The sequence below is a fragment of the Limanda limanda genome, chromosome 22 (assembly GCF_963576545.1).
Source record: "Limanda limanda chromosome 22, fLimLim1.1, whole genome shotgun sequence".
In the NCBI taxonomy this organism is placed as follows: Eukaryota; Metazoa; Chordata; class Actinopteri; order Pleuronectiformes; family Pleuronectidae; genus Limanda; species Limanda limanda.
The window spans coordinates 17,574,026-17,592,736 of NC_083657.1; the positions used below are offsets into that span (position 1 = coordinate 17,574,026).

Consider the following 18,711-nt stretch of genomic DNA (forward strand, 5'->3'; position numbering starts at 1 on the left):
AGATAGTTCAATTCTCTTTAAAGACTGTAAATGGTAAATGGTTTTCTATTTATATAGCGCTTTTCTTGTCTTGATGACCACTCAAAGCTCTTTACAGTACAGTTTTACATTCACCCATTAATGCACACATTCATACAGTGCAACTATTAGCAGCACTTTGTTGTTCTAAGGAATTTAAATATATGTAGCATTTCATTTAATATGCACCAAGTTCCATCATTTGTGTCCCCTTCATCAGATGTGAAGGAAACTCAGTGCTTATGTCTTCTTGTGTTACAAGCGAAGGTGGGACAGGTTGCGCCCACTCGCACCAAACATTATTTTATGTATGTTTTGATTTGGCGCTATTCAAATAAAGCATGCACACCTAATTTTGGGAAATTTTAGGCACACAATTTTACTATTTGTGGCACCCCTGGACAAATGACTGGACAAATCCTAAAAGTGTATTAGCCAAGATCAGCTAAGCCCCGCCCTTGGAAAATATATTTTAATAAATTATGGTCTCACCTCTGTCAAGGAGGCTATGTTTATATAGTAATTTATTTTTTGTTTGTCTGCCTGTCTGTCAATCATACGGGTTACTCAAAAGGTACTGAACTGATTTCCCTTGGTGTGGAGGGGCATGACACAGCGGATCCAGATGCACAAGTGCTTTCTTTAACATGTCACGATAGGTCACTAGTCTAGGTTGATATATGCACTGTCCGAGCACCCTTCTTATTTGACAATTTTGGGTTTTGAATCTGTACACAGATGTTAACAAAATCACATCTTTTTTAAAACATTGCCGGTTCCAGAACATGGCTAATGACTGGGCCACAGTGCCACAAATTGCATGTGGACCTATATGAGTGAATGTGTATATGTCTGTGCAGATAAATAGCAGAGTACCAAACTATGTCCATGAACAGCGCTTATGAAAACCATATGACAGAGAGAAAAGCATAGTTTGCTGCACCTCCCCCCATTCGGACCCACACATACACATAGTACCCCCCCCCCCAACCCCCAACCCCCAACCACCACCTCTTCTAAAAAACATACAATTCTTTTCCTCAACTCCCTCCCTTGCTCCCCTCCTTGCTCCCCTCCTTCTTGCTATGTATCAGTCCCTCTAGCTTCTTGCCATTTCTCCCCTCCCTCTCTGCTATGTGAAATGCTGGGACAATCTGCATGCACTCAACTCCAGCTCAGATCAGTTTTAACAGGATAGAGTACAGAGCGCAGGCAGTGTAAAAAATTTGAGTTCAAATGAAGGGAGTTAAACTCAGAGAGACAACAAAGAGGGGTAGGAGAGAAACCACTGTTAGGTAGTGTAGGAAGTTAGGGTGAGAGATAATTCAAAAAAAGAATGGGCTGCCTAGTTAGCAGTGCTGGCGCTCTTCTCTTAACCTCCTTGCTGGCTTTGCTTTTTGGAGTTTCTGCCGTCCTGGGCCAGGAACTGAGAGAGAATGATGCACTTTGTAATGCTGATGGCTGCGTTGTGGTCTATTTCCAAGAAAAAACCTTTCTGGACTCATGGAGGGCCTGCAAAGAGAGAGGAGGCAATCTCGCCACCATCAAACACAAAGAGGATGCCACCACTATTGCCATACTTTTCTCAGCTCTGGACTTGCGCCACTCACGCACGGAGATCAAGGTATGGATAGGCCTGCAGCGCCAGCCTCGCCAGTGTACTACTGCTCGCCCCCTGCGGGGTTTCTCTTGGACCACTGGTGACCAGGACACAGAGTACACCAACTGGCAGAGAGAGGACTCCCCTGATTTATGTGTGGTGCCACGCTGTGTGGTCATGGGCTACAGCATTTACGAGAAGAATGATAATTTTAAATGGCAGGATGACTCTTGCTCAGTTCCTGCAGATGGGTATCTTTGTCATTATGGCTATAAAGGAATGTGTCCAGCCTTATGGACAGAAGGTGGAGGCCATATCCTTTACAAAACACCATTTAACCTTCTAAGCACACTGCTAACCCATGTACCCTTTGGATCTAATGCTACTGTGCCATGCCTCATAGGCACCAAGGAGGAACAGTCCGTTTTGTGTATGTTGAGGGAGGATGGCTCTGTTGGATGGTCAAGAGATTCCCCTCTTTGCTCTGATCCTATTGTATCCCACAGTTGGTGTGATCAGGATAATGGTGGATGTGAGCATTTCTGCAGGACGGCTGGGGAACACTTCTACTGTGAGTGTGCGGATGAGTATCAACTCGGAGATGATGGGCAGAGCTGTGAGATGTCTGATGTTTGTCAAGGGGCCCCCTGTGAGTATGAGTGCCTGCCCCTTTCAGATGGGTATCGCTGTGCCTGCCCTGAAGGATACATGCTTGCACCAGACGAACGTGGCTGCCTGGATGTAGACGAGTGCCTCCAGAGTCCTTGTGAACAACTTTGTGAGAATGCTCCAGGGACATTTGAATGTCGATGTCGGGATGGTTACCATCCAGATGATGAGGGTGGATGTGAGGATCAAGATGAGTGTATAAATGACCCATGTGAGCATGCCTGTGAGAACACTCCAGGCTCTCATATCTGCCACTGCCATCTGGGGTTTTCCCCAGTACCTGAGGACACAAAACGATGCCAGGACACTGATGAGTGCCAGATCCCTGGGACCTGTGAGCAGATGTGTGTGAATTATGACGGTGGATTCGAGTGCTACTGTGAGGAAGGTTATGAACTCATGTCTGATCACTACTCATGTCAGAAAAGAGGGGAAGGAGATGGCCATTCTGCCTTTACCTCTCCTTTTCCTTGGGTCACTCACCAACCTGGGCCTGAATGGGACCTCATGGACTATGAATGGAATCTGCAGCAGAGCCACACTGACTGGCCCCCAGAGGAGGAACAATCTCTGAACTGGCTGACTGATCCACCCAGAGTTTTGAACCCTGATGTCATTTGGGTCACAAGTGCTCCACAGGAGGAACTGCCCTTTTCATCTGCAGTGGACCCTTTGACACAGGGGAATGAGAATGATGAGAAAGACAAAGACATGAATGGAGGTGATTGGTTAGAGTGGGGGCAGAAACCTCAGCCTGAGCTGGAGGTTTTTCCAAACACCATCTCGACCACACCTCCACCTGAAACCAGTACTAGCACTGAACCAGACGCATATGAAGATGACCAGGAGACCACCACAGCCCTTCCTTTCCTTTCCACCTCTTCAATCTCTGAGGGAGCTTGGAATTGGTGGTCTAGTCTCACCACTTCCAGCCATGAAGCAGGAAATCCAGAGGATACAGTCACAAGCCACAACATGACTGCGGATTCCAGCTACCACAAAGGAGGGGACGACGAAGAACAGTACCTAGAAGAGGAGTTGGGGGAGGAGAAAAAGGACTATGTGGAGATAACACACTCCCAAGATCCAACTGTTCTCACACGGCTTACCTCTTCCCAGCCAACTTCGAGTGGGGGTGGAAGGAGCGGAGACAACCCGGATTCTGGCTCGGAAAACAGTGAGCCTAAAATCAGCAGCACCTGGCTCCTGGTAGGACTAATAGTGCCCATCTGCATACTCATTTTGGTGATACTGGCATTGGTCATTGTCTATTGTACTCACTGTGCTCTCCGACCACGCAGTAAGAATGTGACTGACTGCTACCACTGGATTTCAGGGGCTCATGATCCACAGGTAGCTTCTAACCCCTCAGTCGGGGTCAAAACCTGTGTTTAAACGGAGAAGGGAGAACCTAGCATTTAAATAATATCTCTTTTTCAGAGGTAAGCTGGAGGGAATAATGAACCTGGTAAAAGGCAGAACATTTTTTTTTAACCCTCTCTAACTAGGAAACTGCCCACTCTGAGCACATTTAGATATCACGCTTGAATATAAACTGATAGAGGCAATGAAGACACACTGAAAACCAAGACCTTTTGGTACACACTCTCTATGTGGTCAAATCTGTATAAAGATTTTTAAAATTGGACATTGCTATAGTATCATAAATTATACAAACTTTATTTGTTATGTCAAAAAAAATTCTAATATCTAGGGATACTGTTTGTAGAAATGTATTCATTTCATAGCAAAACTTGACTACAAGGTCTCTTTCATTCAAAATCCTCGGGCTCAGTTAATTTCATTTGCATATCCCGGTAGACATCTGTTACTCGAACTGCTCACATCAGCAATGGGGAAGAGGAAACTCTATATCCCTTCAAGAAAAAAAGACATTCTGAAGTCACATGATATTGCTGGAAAAACAATCATTTGAAAATCACTGTGTTAACTACTTCATGAGAGACTGAAACCATCTTTGTGTATTGTGTTTCTATTGTATTTATATTAAGTTTCATACTTGTCAAATTTTTAAGTAAATTCAACAATTGTAATAAATTAAAAATGACACAGTTTATGGACCCAATAAACCTAGTGAAATACAAAGGAATGTCTGTCTACACATGGTAATATTTTTCCCAACTGATGTCCAGTTTAACAGCACCTATCCCTTTTCTGACTTTTTTAAAAATGTAAGTTGAAGAACAGATGTTCACATTGCACAAGGAATGTTGTGGGAGCTGGTAGCCAATATTAGCCATGATATTAGAATAGCCATCGATCACCTTACATCATTAATAGAAGAAGTCTATGTCTTTGCCAAGCCTTTAAATGTTTTAATTGTTGCTGTTTATCATGTCCAGCTCTGAGACTATATTAAGTGTGAAACTCTTCTGAAACTTCTTTTTGCAAAATGTTTTACAATTTATGGTGAAAATTTAATTTGACAATTTCAGATCCCAGATTACAAAACTGTAAGTAGAAGTGTCGGTTGGATTTTAAGGTGTTTCATTTTAATTAAACAAAGTGGGAAAAGCCCAAATGAAAGAAATCTAAGCACATACTTATTTTGACATCATTTCCATTTAGTGCCATTTCAAATTCAGACAGAAAATATTTTTTGATAGACTGTGAAATATAAGAAACATCTAATGTATATTGTTATGTTTTTATATTATTATGTGAATCAATCTTGAATTAAAAGGTATGACAGGGACTCTGTGTGAAACCTTATTATTCACTGTGGAAACAAACGTTACACTTCCTTTTAGAGACCCTTCTGTGTCTTAGAGGATGTATTTTTATCATATAAACACAATTACCAGCTGTTTAGAAAGACCATTAAGTTGCTTTTAAATACTCAATGAATACTAGTGAGTATACAACAAGATAAAATGTATTCGTCACCATATTATATGGGGTTTTGTGGATTGCAGTGATGTGGATTGTATTTATACTGGCATTTCTGCTCTGAACATTCAAAGCATATTGTGTTGATAGTTATTTTCCTTTCATTCACCCCTTTTTGTAGGCCCTGGTGTTTTAAAGCAAACCACGAGTAATTTGCTCTTACCTCCAAATGAAGTAATGAATTTGGGTGGAGAGACCAAGGTTTTCATTTTTCTTCTACAGAAAAGACCACCAGCTTCTGAACACAATTGGGATGTATTGTGAGTTTACTGACAAATGGAATGTGCTGATCAAAACCAGGTTCTGGCTCTCAGAGGGGGTCTCACTCTCTCTCTCTCTCTCTTCTTGGTCTCTTTCCAGCTCTCTCCCCTTCTGACCTATATTCAGCATTGTCATTCCTTCTACAGCGCTCAGTTTACAGATATTATCCAGTCATTAGTGAGCTGAGTTATTTTTCTCCGATAAACCTCTATGAAACAGTCTCTTACTAGATTTGCAATGCTGTGATTGTCTGCCTCCACCCCCCCAGTGCTTTTTACAGACAGATATGAGGTCACCATGACCTTTAATCACTGAAATCCAACCATTTTATCGTTGAGTCCTAGTGACAACTAGTGAAAATTTGAAGAAATTCCCTAAAGAAAGGCTTGAGATTTCATTTTCAAGAGGCCAAGAACATGTTTCATGAGGACCCCATGACCTTTAGCTTTAACCATTCAATTCTAACCAATTGATCTGTAATTCTGTGAATATTTGTGCCGAATTTAAAAGGGTTAATTCTAGACATTCTTAAGATAATTCAGTTCACGAGGCAAAAAAGGTTTTGGACCTTTGGCCACCCAAATTCTTGTCAGTTCATCTTTGAGTCAAAGTGAATGTTTGTCTAAAATATAATGTAATTCCCTTTGTGTGTTCCTGATGTATCACATTGACAAGTCACAAGATCACTGCGACCTTTGACCACTAAAAATATAGTCACTTTACCTTTGACTTCATGTTTGAATCAAATTTGAAGACATTCCATCAAGCTGTTCCTGAGACGCTGTGTTCAAAAGTCCAAAAACATAATTTTGTGAGTCCACAGGGACCACCAAAATCCAATCAGTTCATCTTTGAGTCAAGGGGAATGTTTGTCCCAATTTATTTTAAACTGCACTGGGTGTTACCAAGTGTTCTTAAACACATACAAATAAACACTCACACTGAAGAGCGCACACATAATGCTTTGTTTTATTGTTTTTATTTTGTTTTGGTAAAAAAAAATTCACACTTCCATTCATGAGTTTAGGACAACAGTTATGAAAAGAAAGCAGATTGTCAATGGTTTGCTTGTAGCTTCCACAGGTTTGAATAAGTTTGTTATTCATTCATTTTTTTGTCTTCCCCATAGTGCTAAGAAACTCAATTTTACAGACAAGCTTGAGTACAATTGGTCATTTTTCTAATGGGCTTACACAGAATGAGATGAAATGATTTAACCCACCAGATACTGTGGATTAAATTTCCTTCAGGTAGGTTTTTTTCAATCGCACTATTTTTAGTTGTCATACAAGCAAACATATAAAATATCCAGTATATAGTCTGTAACATCAGATAATGCTTTTTAAAAATTATGATAAACTTCCTGCTCTACACATAGCACCAAACAGTATCATGATGAAAGAAAATTAGCAGTACCATATGAGCCAGAAGATAATCTTTTGTTGCAGTTACACAAATGGTCCACATGTGGGGGATACTGTCCCACTACTACTCTAAAAGATCCATACTTCTCCACAAAGTGAGGGTGACAGGGTGTACTTCAGACTAAATGGATCAAGGTGCAAATCAATATATGGAGCCAAACATACATCTATTGAAATGCTGTTGTTTTACCAAGCTGTCTTGTTTAGCCAATTGCAATGTGGAACTCCGATCATACCAACACATTGTCAAACGTTATCAGACAATGTGTTTTTCTCTCAGTGGGTTTTGAAAAACAGCATCTCAGATTGGTAATCCAGTGAGTGTAGTCCTGGCCGTTTCTTCCATCAGTCATGATAACATTGAACTCACAAATATAACCTCCAAGGTCATGGAAGTCCTGCCTGGAGAGTTGATCACGAGTGGACAGCTCTTGAGTTTGTCTGTTCACACCTGGCATTAAAATCTGTCCTGAATGTGTCTCCTGTGGCCACTTGTGATTGTATCCCCCCCATTCTATGTGCAAGCAATAATATGCGCCAGGAGAGAACAAGCAGAGTCGGGAGGGGCTGAGTGAATCTTGTTCCTTGTGCAGCTCTGCTAGAAAGAAAGATTTAACCAATTTGAGAAAAGCATTGTCGTTATGTGGTGATGAGCCTGTGGTGGTGGTTCCTCATCTAAGTTGTTCAAGGTAAAGCACTCTAGCTTAGCACAATTGTAATGAACAGGAATTATCCTTTGAGGTAAATGCAAAATATAGGAAATGTGCTCTATACTGATGCAGTCTGGTCTAAAAAAGGGATGCTCTTCCCTGTGGGTCAGAGACTTAAAAGACTTTCATTCCAAATATATCTTACAACCTGATTATTTCATCTAAAGTTTACTGGCTTGTTCAACAGATTTCATCCATGTAAGATACTCTCCATCAACAAATGAAGTTTGTTTAGTTTGTAACAGAAGTATGAGTGTCATGCTTTGCATTTTCCTAAGCACATGTAAGACTTTTCAACAGTGTTGGCATCCACAAGGATATGAAGACTGAAAGCAAATTCTCTGACAACTGAGCAAACTCCATCTGTTGATGAGGAGTGTGTGATTAGGACTACATGATTATCTGGGCTGATTTATTCCCGGTCAATGAAGGGAAATATATGTTCTTTTACATTGTTGTAATAACAATAATTCAAATAACATAACTAGGCCAGCAGGTGGCAGCAGTGCACTGGATTCCCTTTCCCGAGAGGAGGGTAATAGATTGCAAATTTAAATGTAACAAATCTTCTAAGGTTGAAGAAAAAAAATAAGAAACAGCCGTTAAGGTGAAAAATAATACTTCCTACCTGCTCTGCTCCACCCAATTGGGTTCAGAGCCTTGTGTGTGTGTGTGTGTGTGTGAATGTTTAAGGGGAATAACAGAAGGACCTGGATGAATTTCAAAAACTATCTAGACCCGTGGATGAGGATGGATCATATGCTTCACAGCCAGGCACATTGGAGAAGGCTGCTAATGTTGCATTGGGTAAGACGCCTTGTGAATTAACTTGTTAAAGCAATCAGATGTGAAATCTATGCCTATGGGGTCTGACTCTCCCTGCCGGAATCCCAGCTTTCAAATGACGGGTCCTGCTTGGTTTAGGGTAGAACATTTCTGGGTCTTTTCGAGTTCGGGCAATAATTTGTGGACCCCTGAGGAACTCTACCCTGTATGATGTGGTCACCACACACATTCGTAGTCCCATCAACACCAACATAAGTTTTATGGTGGCCATATGGACCTCTGAGTTAAGTGGCTCAGTGACTGGATGAAGTCGTTAACATAAGAAACACTGCACGCAGAGGAGTGCGTTATCTTTTTTAATATAAAAAAATGTGAGATCGGTTATTGTATCGGCCACGAAAAGCAAGTAATTTTCGGTTATTGGTATTGAATTAAATCCATAGTGTGCATCCCTGTGTGTTAGAACACTGACAGCTTTGCTACAAGTAAGTATAACTCTGAGTTGAGACTAAAACTGCTGCTTCCAATGTCTGAAATAAACCTTCAAGCTCAATTACAGCATTTCGTGAGGACTGAGGTAAAATGCCTTGAATGAACAAGGACAGAGCATTAGAGCCTGGGCAGCATCCCAAAAAATACTGCCCCGTTCTCCACATGACCAGTACCTCCCACAGTGGAATCAGACAGCCACACAATGAAGACACAACCCTCAGAACCAGCACCATGTCCGTTCAATTTCTGCTTACTGTGCCGGGGTGCAGCGGTGGCTCTTGTAGGTACCCAGGTGGCGGAAGCTGCGTCCACACTGCTGGCAACAGTAAGGTGTGGCACCACTGTGGATCCTCTGATGAGTGTACAGGTTCCCAAGCTCCTTAAAGCGGCGGCCGCACTGAGGACAAGCATATGGGCTCTCACCAGTGTGGACCCTTTGGTGTCTTTTGAGTCCAGACAGCACTGAGAAACCTTTTCCACACTGAGGGCAGGGGAATGGGCTCTGGGCTCCACTGTGCACCAGCCTGTGGCTTTTTAACCGGGCTGCGTGGCGGAATCTCTCTCCACATTCTGGACACATAAAGGGCTTTTCGCCGGTATGAATACGTTGGTGCTGTCGCAGGTTGCCAAGGTAGTTAAAATGGCGGCCACAGTCCCCGCACTCATAACCCCCCTCAATTTTAATCTCCTTTTTCACAAGCCCTCCTTCCCAACTAATGCCGACACCAGCTCCTGGTCCTGTGCCATCTTCCTGCTGCTCTTTTTTAATCCTCATGGAGTCACTGCTGCTGCTCCCCAAGGTGGGTACTGCGGAGGAGGTGGACTGGAGGGCTTGAAGAGCCTGGGCACCAGCAGAGTCTGAGTGTATCAGTTTAATATGTTCTTCCAGGAACATAGAATCAGGGCAGAAAGTTCCACATAGAGAGCAGATGTAGGTGTGACTGGTGAACTGTTGACCTGAAATCAGAGTGCAGAGTATTTTCACTTATTTATAATTAAAATAACACAGGTTAGGTAGGCTACAGAAATAAAATACAGAACACATAGTACAATGAAAAACATTATATTCAATATTTTAACATTTAAAATGTAGTAAAATATGCTGTCTGTTGAACTGTGTTTGGAGACGTGCAAATAAACGTAACTATACTAAAATATTTTTAAAATCATCATCATACAGGCCAAAGTGTGAAATTCCACGAGTAAGAGAGAATTGTGTGTGTGTGTGTGTGTGTGTGTGTGTGTGTGTGTGTGTGTGTGTGTGTGTGTGTGTGTGTGTGTGTGTGTGTGTGTGTGTGTGTGTGTGTGTGTGTGTGTGTGTGTGTGTGTGTGTGTGTGTGTGTGTGTGTGTGTGTGTGTGTGTGTGAGAGATAGAGTAATGCAAGGCAAATCGTTACAACTCGGGGTACGGGACCATTCAGCGTGGGATGTCTTTTGTCTATAGTGCTATCTACTCCTGTAGGCTACAGTCTATACTCTCGCTCGGCCCTTTCATGACAATGAAACAAATCATAGATTCATTTTTTTAAAGAAAAGACCATTCTGAGCAATTTTCTCACGGTTCTCTGATTAAAATGTATCTTTTCATTGATCCAATATCTATTCATACAAAAAAAGGAATTATAATTTCAATACATGCCTTTTCCTGTGAGTGACCCCATTTTAATTAAGAATAACAATAACATTTTAGCGAGCTGTGTTGCTTCTCTCATCCAATCTCCTCTGTGTCTGAGCGAGGTGGAGTTTACTTTACACTCACACACACAGGGCCTGGGCCCCTCCCACACTCACAGAGAGACAAAGACAGGGAAACAGAGATGAGAGGAGCAGAGCTTGTTAACATGAATGAGCTGCTATATCAAACAGTGGCAACAAAAGGTTTACTGGGTCCTTATTAGGACCTGATCCAGGCCGCGCGCAGCACGAGAAGCATACAGCCAGTGTATTAGGGTTCAAGTGAGAAGTACAGAGTAAATAAAGTATAAGAGTCCCGCCCTGAAAAAATGTATATTCAAATACATATTGGCCGTGGCAAAATAGCTCAATAGCACCCCCTTTAACTTTTTAACGAAGCAGCACCCGTAGCTTGTTGCCTATAGTCCTGAAAATCGGTAAGCATGTGTCAGATGTAGATGCACAAAGCCTCTTTGGCCAATTTGAATTTGTGATTTGTTTTGCAATGTCCACACGTTGCATTTTAACAAATCCTACTGCAGCTTATATGATATCGACTTAAAAATCAGTGTGTGCGATGTAGGCACTTGCATGATCAAAAATCTTTAAAAGAATTGGTCTATATTGAATAACCTCACTGTAGCATGGCATTGAAAATTTGTGTTTGGCAATGACACAGGAAGTTATCACTTCAAAATACATACTCAGAACTAGGGATGGGCATTCGATTAAATTGTCTTCATCGATCGTCGGGAGAGTTAATGACGAATTTTCGATTTATAATTAATATTTTTATATTAAAATTCACTATTTATGGGCTGTTAAAATGCAGTGAAAATAGAAAAAACACAGCGTGTTTCCTCATTGAGATCTTTATTACAAGATGAACAACTCTTGTGGCAGTTAAACGGGATCGTTCAATGGTTACACTACACCCGGGTCTGGGTGAGGTTCCGGGATTGATGACATGACAACAACCGGACTGAGAGGTCGAGAACCGTCAAATCCATCTAGCTCCCAGCGGCCAGCCGCCGGTTCCCCAGCGGGACTTGTCGAGTAAAACTCCGGACTGCTTCCTACAGCTGCTAACGTCGTCACTGTGCTGCGTTCAGGCAAATCGGATATTCTGACCTCCTACTCATGCGCTCATGGAGACGTATAGCTTTGCAGTGTTGGCAGTGAACGCAACAGAATTTCGTCGAAGACAAAATAATGTCCTCGACGAAATTCTTTATGATCAATTAATCGATCGTCGATTAATTATGCCCATCCCTACTGAGAACCGTTGTTGCACAATGTGCAATTCATCATATCTGCCACAATGCACATGATCAAGAAATGCCAATAACTTGTTTCACAAAAAGAATAAACTTTTGGTCCAGGCCAGGTCCTACTACAGGCTCCTGGCTATTTACGCTAGCTGGTCAATATGCAGAATCATTTAAAAAGAGTATACCATTTAGGTCTGCAAGATATTAGGCAGCGGACGCCGACATTGGTCCATGTTTCGTCGCTATTGCACATGCGCGACTTTCAGAGATAGGAAGGGAGCGAGATGGCTCACTCCTCAGGTATTTCCATCAGCACCTCCGGTAAAACAACGTTTAGTTCCGCTGCGCGGCACGAGAAACGCGCGCTATGACGTCACCAACGAATCATCGACGAGTAAATTCGTCGGCGACTGTTTTGGTCATCGATTTTTGTCGACGACGTCGACTAATCGTTGCACCCCTAATGACGATAGGACTTGCAATAAATAAACAAATGCTTTGGTTTCACTGCCAAACTAGACCCCATAGAGTAACTGGTCTATGCAGACAGTGAAAAGAATCGAATGCATTATTTTCATTCCAACAACATGGTTTTATTGAAAAAAATTCCACCTGTCTACAGCCGCGAAACCACGGACAGCTCCACAGCCCGAAGGAGAAGGCACACAGCCCAGCCACAGTGCCACTAAGTCCGGGCCAGACACAGCTCCATTCAGTGAACTTACAGTGATAATTTTGGGTCTATTCATAAGTATTTGGACCATGAACATTAATTCTTTAACGGCTCTGTCAGTAATTTACTGCTCCTCTGTGTGTACACGTGCGCACCAGCCGATTATATTCTTACCACCATGCTAATGTTTGCTAATCAGAATTATTCTAAATCAATAGGCTTGTGTCCGATCTCTGCAACTAGCAGACCGCCACACCTCTATTTCTCCATATAAGAACATCCGTTTGTCATGAAGCCAGCGGTGTGCTGAACAGAGTAGTTGGAAGTTATAAGACAGTAAAATAATTTTACAGCAGAAATTGAAACAATTGTGTCGGAGTGGACACTTCTCTGCGTGTCTTCCAGAGTGGCAATGTTTTTAAAAATTAAACCTATAACTTATGCACTGAATGCTGCGTCCTGCACAGTGGTAAGCACTAGAACTGTGTGTACATTTCTCTTAGATGCATGGTGACTTGGACTCCGCTGAATAATTATAACACCGCTGCTTCAGGACCAGGACAGATGCACGGTAAAGGTCCAGTCGTCCTGTGTGTCCGTTGGAGTCTGTTTTAAGTTATGAGGACACGTACAGGACTGATGTTTACTTTGTGTTTGTTTGATTCTCTGTTACATTTCAATATAAAAATTGGTATATACTCTATTGTAAACTACAAATACTATCTCAACTGGTATAGTTGAAGATTTTCATTATGACAATAAATGATGAGGATGAAAGGTAGTTAATGTCATGGTTATTTAATACATTTGGTCAATGCATTAGTAAATGGTGGCATTTCAAACTAATTAAACTGTAGAGGGTCAGAAACTTCAGATCCCTGGAACTTGCTGTTATACTGTGACGATTAAGTGTTCCTTTATTTTTTCTAGGGCAGCAGGGCTCCATCTTATTGGTCAAATAAATTGACATGCAGAGCGTGAATGCATGGCGAATGGCACACCATTTATCGCTGTTCAAGAAGTCTTTTGCGATACGTATATCGTGCGTGTTGATATCGCGATTACGGTGATGTATCTTGAAGCCCTAACACCATTTCATATTATTATTTCTATGTAAAAAGAAACTCCAGCTCATCAAGCAGCAGATTAATAGCACACACGAAAGTTCTTCTCTGACATTACCTAACATCAACTTTAAGAAAAGATGTCAACCACAGTGGTTGCAGATCCTTGTAAATTATTTTAATAACATGCAGTTATTTACATAGTAATATTGGCAGAACTTTAATATTTAAGCTGTCCCTTGACAAATAATAATGGTTGCACACTTTGGCCTACACTATCTGTTGCAAATCAGTTGTTCCAAGTAACAGTTTACAAAAGAAACTAGTGGCCCATAGACTAAACTTTCTTGACTCAAAATGTATAATCATTTAGTTACCTCATCCTCAAGTCTGTGGTCCAGTATTGATGCAAAATCTGCATTTGCATCAGAAATTAAGTGATAATGTACAAATACTAGTGGCCCATCTTTAACCCTTGTGTTGTCCCTGCTTCCCCCGGCTGTTGGCTGTGAGCATTTGGGTACTGATTTAACTATCCGTTGTTGTGTTGTCCCCACTCGTCGTCCCCACCCCTCCTCTTCCTCCCCCTCCTCCTTCTGCTAACCCCCCCCCCCCCAAATAGCCAACCACATATTAGCACGCACACGTAGGGCAATAGACAAGTGAGCAGCCCTTGCAGATGTATTTGTTACACCCGCGGCACACGGTGTGAGTTTTACAGTCCTTTTTCGTGGGGCATATCTGACACCTCTTCCTCTTACTCGCCCTGAGCGCGGCTGCTGCGGCGTCTAGGGCTAGGGAGGAGGCCGGATGCTCGGGTTGTTGTTGTAAGGCTAGGGCTAGAGGGGCAGCCGGACACACGTGTTGTTATTGTAGGGCTAGAGGGGCGCCCGGACGCCCGGATCGAGCGTCGTCGTGGCCGGCGCCGGCTTTCACAGCCTTCACAACCGCGGCGGACGCTTCCGTGCGGGGGTTGTGTCCAGCGCTCGGCTTTCCAGTGCAGACTTGATTCTTCCAAGTGTAGCTGGATTTGCCGTCGCAGCCCACCCACGACTTGTTCCCGTATTTCGCCGGCTTGCTGGGCATGTGCTGTCTGAAAGGACACGGGCCTGGGAGGAAGAAGAGGAGGAGGAGAGGACGTGTCCTGACTTGTACCGGATTTATTGTTAGTAATCTATTTGTATCCCTATACACGCGCACAAGTTTGGGGTGGGGAATTAGTCAATTTGCTCGACAATACAGCGGATTCCAATTGTGATCTCGGTAGAAACACAGCGGCCTCTCTGTGGGTCTCAAGGACCCCAGGAGAATTGGAGAATGACAATCCGTGGGTCACCCTAACCCTGACCGGCCGGGGCTTTCGGATGATCAAACGCAAGCACGCAATTTTTTTTTGTTTCATTTTCTTTATACCTATTCTTACCCACCTGCGTCAGGCTTGTCTGTGTTGCCTTCCAGGGAACTACCTCCATCCCCCGAAGAGCTCAGGGGTTCAACAGTAAAGTCAGAGGGCTGGACATGTGAGAGAGGAACCTGGTCCTGGTCAAGTCCATCCCCCTCCCTCCTCGACGTCTCATCTTCATCATCATCATCCGTCTCGCCAGTCAGGGAGTTACCACACTCAGGGTCCTTCATAACTGCAAAAAATATGATAACATAAAACTTGAAGCATCTACTGTACTGGCGAAAGTTGTACCAAGGTTACTATATTTAGCATACAACATGGAAGTTGATGTGCAAGTGTGCCCTTGTGGAGCTCTTTATAGTCTATTAAGAGAAGGGATGGTAAGATTACATTATTAGCATTGGTCCAGCAAACAATACAAAGTGAAAGTATATTGTAGAACTGTTTGACCAGCCAAGGACTAATTCAGATGTAGGCCTCAGCGCATTATTACATGCAAAGACACGTATGATTTATCACTGTATAGAGTTATCGTTGTCTCATTCTGCCTTTCAGTTGTCACGCTTGTTGAAATATTACACAACATCTCATTCTCTATTTATGACAGCTCATAATTGGGAGCTGAAATTGGCTTGTTATTGGTCAGGTGGATGTATGTGCATGATTACTATACAGCAGGTCCATCCCAGGCTTGGTCCTGGTTTTTGAACTTTGCATGTTATGTCGTTACTTAAATGGATAGATCACCCCCAAAAGAAATTAACTCATCAAATTCGACTCGAAAGCGTAATTTAAACCATGTATTCGGCCTCAATGTTATCTGATATCCTTCTCTGGAGCCATGTTTATGCATTGATCACAGCGCACAATTAGGCTAAAAACATGGTGTAAATGTCACCGTTTCGAGTTGAATTTGAATGTCGGATCACATCACGGGAGCAGTATGGAGGTATTGTATGTGTTTATGTTTATCAGTTGATTTTTTAAGGTTTGAAGAATTGGTCGGATTGGATTTGGCTGTGACACTGTTTAGCCCTGAAACTCCAAAGGCGTCAAACACTTCACCAACCCCTGCACACCAGCATAGTGGTGACTAGATAATTGAGTGTATTTTCATTTTTTGGGTGAACTATCCCAGTAAGAGTTTGCAGAATTGTTTTATTCGTATCTTCCTTACCCATCATCCGTTCTGATGAGCACATAGGTCTTTCATAAGGGCTAAGCAATGGCATGTCTTTAGAAGTGTCCCCAGGAACACCTGGAACTCACCCACCGTATCACCCAGTGTATTTACCTTTCAGATCTGAGGAATACTCGATCGGTGTTATCCATTCGTAATCATACATCCGTTTGCTGCCAGAAGGAAGCATACTGAATATGTCATCTGTGGTGGACTCGGAGTCTCCGTGGCCAGAGCCGGAGCCGGCCATCCCGCTGTCAGGCCACAGGGTGAGAGAGTGCGGGTCCTGCTCCGGTCGAGCCTCCCTCTCCCCACTGGTCTGGCTGCTCTGGTCCCCGTCTATTTCGGTGCAGCCTCTCGAGTTCTTGTCTTTCATCAGATAGTCACAAATAGCATCTATATTCTCTTTCTTCACAGCGGTCATGACACCTTTGACTCTCCTGGGGTCGGCGTTGTTTGGTTTCTTGTAGCCGGACTCTGTGGATGGCTCCGCGGTCGAGGCGCTGGGGAAAGGGCCCCTGCCATCCCTCTGGACGGTGTCCAGTCTCGCCTTTAACACGTCGATCTCTTCCGTTTTCTCGCTCAGTTCAATCTTCAGGACTCGTAACCTGATGCTGACCATCTTCCGGATCTCGGACAGCGCTGTTTCCAGCACCAAGGTGATATTTCTGCCGAGGTGCTCGGTGATGTCGTTGACTGAAAAGAGCAGCTCTTCGTCGGGCTCCAGCTCCAGGAAATCGCCGTCGGTTCGGCTTGCTGACCCGGAAGGTTCCATGAAGGCGCCGTGTGGTGGGGGAGACAGGCTCGTTTCAGCGAAACTGTAGTTTCTTTTGCGACTCATAGATTAAATGAGTTTGTGTGGAGTTTAGCTAAAAGCTACTCGGAGAGCTAATGTTTGGGTGATGCTGATGGAGAGTAGTTAGCTATGTCAGAGTCAGCGTGAGTAAAACCGGATGTAACAGGAATCTGTCTTCAAAACAAAAGCACCGTAGCGCCAATCCATTGCGCAGATATGGGGGCGTCAACTGGACTTTTGTTTTGGAATCGGTAAAAGGAAGTATACATCTGCCGTTACTGTGATGTCAAAAACACACAACAGACGAACAGTGACCCTTGTATCAACATTATTGTTCAACCACATAGTTAGGGAACCTTAGGTAAAAAGTTAATACATGATCTATTCATCTTTTATAGATCCGTTTCCATCCGTTAGTAAGGTCCCTTCTGGGTTACCATGTCCTTAACTGTTATTATAACCAAGTGTGTAGTTGTTGTAACAAATACTCAACAAATAGATGATCAATTACTTTGTTGAATTAATGTTTGTGGTGATAGACCAAGGCTGTCTCAAAGAAATACATTGTCTCATAGTCTGACTTCGCCAGGGTCCATATCACAGGGGACCAAAAAGTTGTTCATGATAATGGCTTATAACTGATCAGTAAATATTTAGTAAAATGAGCTGTATCAATGGGGATTAATTAGCAAAATGGCAAAATGTAATCCACAGAAATTGATCCCACAGTAAAATCAAAGAATTTTCCTTTTTGTTTTACTTGATAATCTCATTCTTGAAGATAGTTTTGTTTCAGTTTTTGTTTTCTCTCTTATTTCTCATCAGTACTCTTCTGTACTTTTTACAAACTTCACTTTGAGATCCTCCCGAGAGTTGGCAAATTCTTTTCTGAGGCAAAGTTAATTAATGTCTTCATAAAATCATTAACTTTCATCATTTATCTTATGTGATATGGACGGGTCCAAGTATAACCTATCTCTTTGGAGCTTGGCGTTAAAATGTTCCCTCAATTTCCAAGACATGACTTTTTGATTTTATGGTGCCAAAGCTTATCCTGTTTGTGATGCCTTACTGTTCTTATGATATCACTCTTAGCTCCCCTTCATTGCCTGCCTTTTTTAATTCAGAATTGATTTTAGAATATTGCCGTAGACCTTTAACACCCTGCATTGTTTGGCAGAGGGCTGAATCAGGACTCACCAGCCTGTAGCTTGGGATTCTCAGATAAGGTTCAATTCCTGTCGAAACATGAGACTGAGGGTGGACCCAAACCTTTGAAATAGTTTAACTGAGCAACTCAGGGAAACTCTCTTTTAAAAATCATATCTCAAAAGAAGTGTTGATGTTTTAAAATACAACTGTGATCTACATAATCAGAGAGATGAGAGGACATTTAGTGATCGGTGCATAAACTTAGTCATCTGACAACCACTGGGTGTAATAAAAAAAGGTGTTATAAGGAGAAAAAGTATTTTATGACACTATGAGTTTTCAGACACCTCGTGCATGTGTATTACTAAAATGCTGAGCCATCTTAAAAATTAAAAAAACTCCATTTGCAGCTGGTGAAAAGACTTGACACGTTGCCCCTGGTTTAAAACAACTCTGAGTTGAGAGAGGAACTAACTGGTGGAAAGGAAATGCTGAGTCTTTTCCTGGTATGTTTAAAAACACAATCTGGGTTACACAGTGAACCAAACCCACACACAATGAAACAGAGAGGGAAACTGTGGGCGGGGGGGGGGGGGGCGGGGGGGGGGGGGGATTAAGACATAAAG

The 18,711-nt window shown here is 42.6% G+C and overlaps 2 protein-coding genes across 2 annotated transcripts; one reads left to right on the plus strand and one right to left on the minus strand.

Moving 5' to 3' along the window:
- The first annotated feature begins 1,198 nt into the window (after nucleotides 1-1,198).
- cd248a (CD248 molecule, endosialin a) lies at nucleotides 1,199-4,973 on the plus strand. Its single transcript, XM_061066184.1, has one exon. The coding sequence runs from the start codon at nucleotides 1,355-1,357 to the stop codon at nucleotides 3,680-3,682; it is 2,328 nt and encodes a 775-aa protein (XP_060922167.1). The 5' UTR covers nucleotides 1,199-1,354; the 3' UTR covers nucleotides 3,683-4,973.
- A 1,448-nt stretch (nucleotides 4,974-6,421) lies between these two features.
- On the minus strand, nucleotides 6,422-17,033 carry znf16l (zinc finger protein 16 like). The gene is made up of 3 exons (XM_061066140.1): nucleotides 16,252-17,033; nucleotides 14,980-15,189; nucleotides 6,422-9,827 (listed from the first exon to the last, which is right to left on the minus strand). The coding sequence occupies exons 1-3, from the start codon at nucleotides 16,976-16,978 to the stop codon at nucleotides 9,121-9,123; spliced, it is 1,644 nt and encodes a 547-aa protein (XP_060922123.1). The 5' UTR covers nucleotides 16,979-17,033; the 3' UTR covers nucleotides 6,422-9,120.
- Between the last annotated feature and the right edge of the window lie 1,678 nt (nucleotides 17,034-18,711).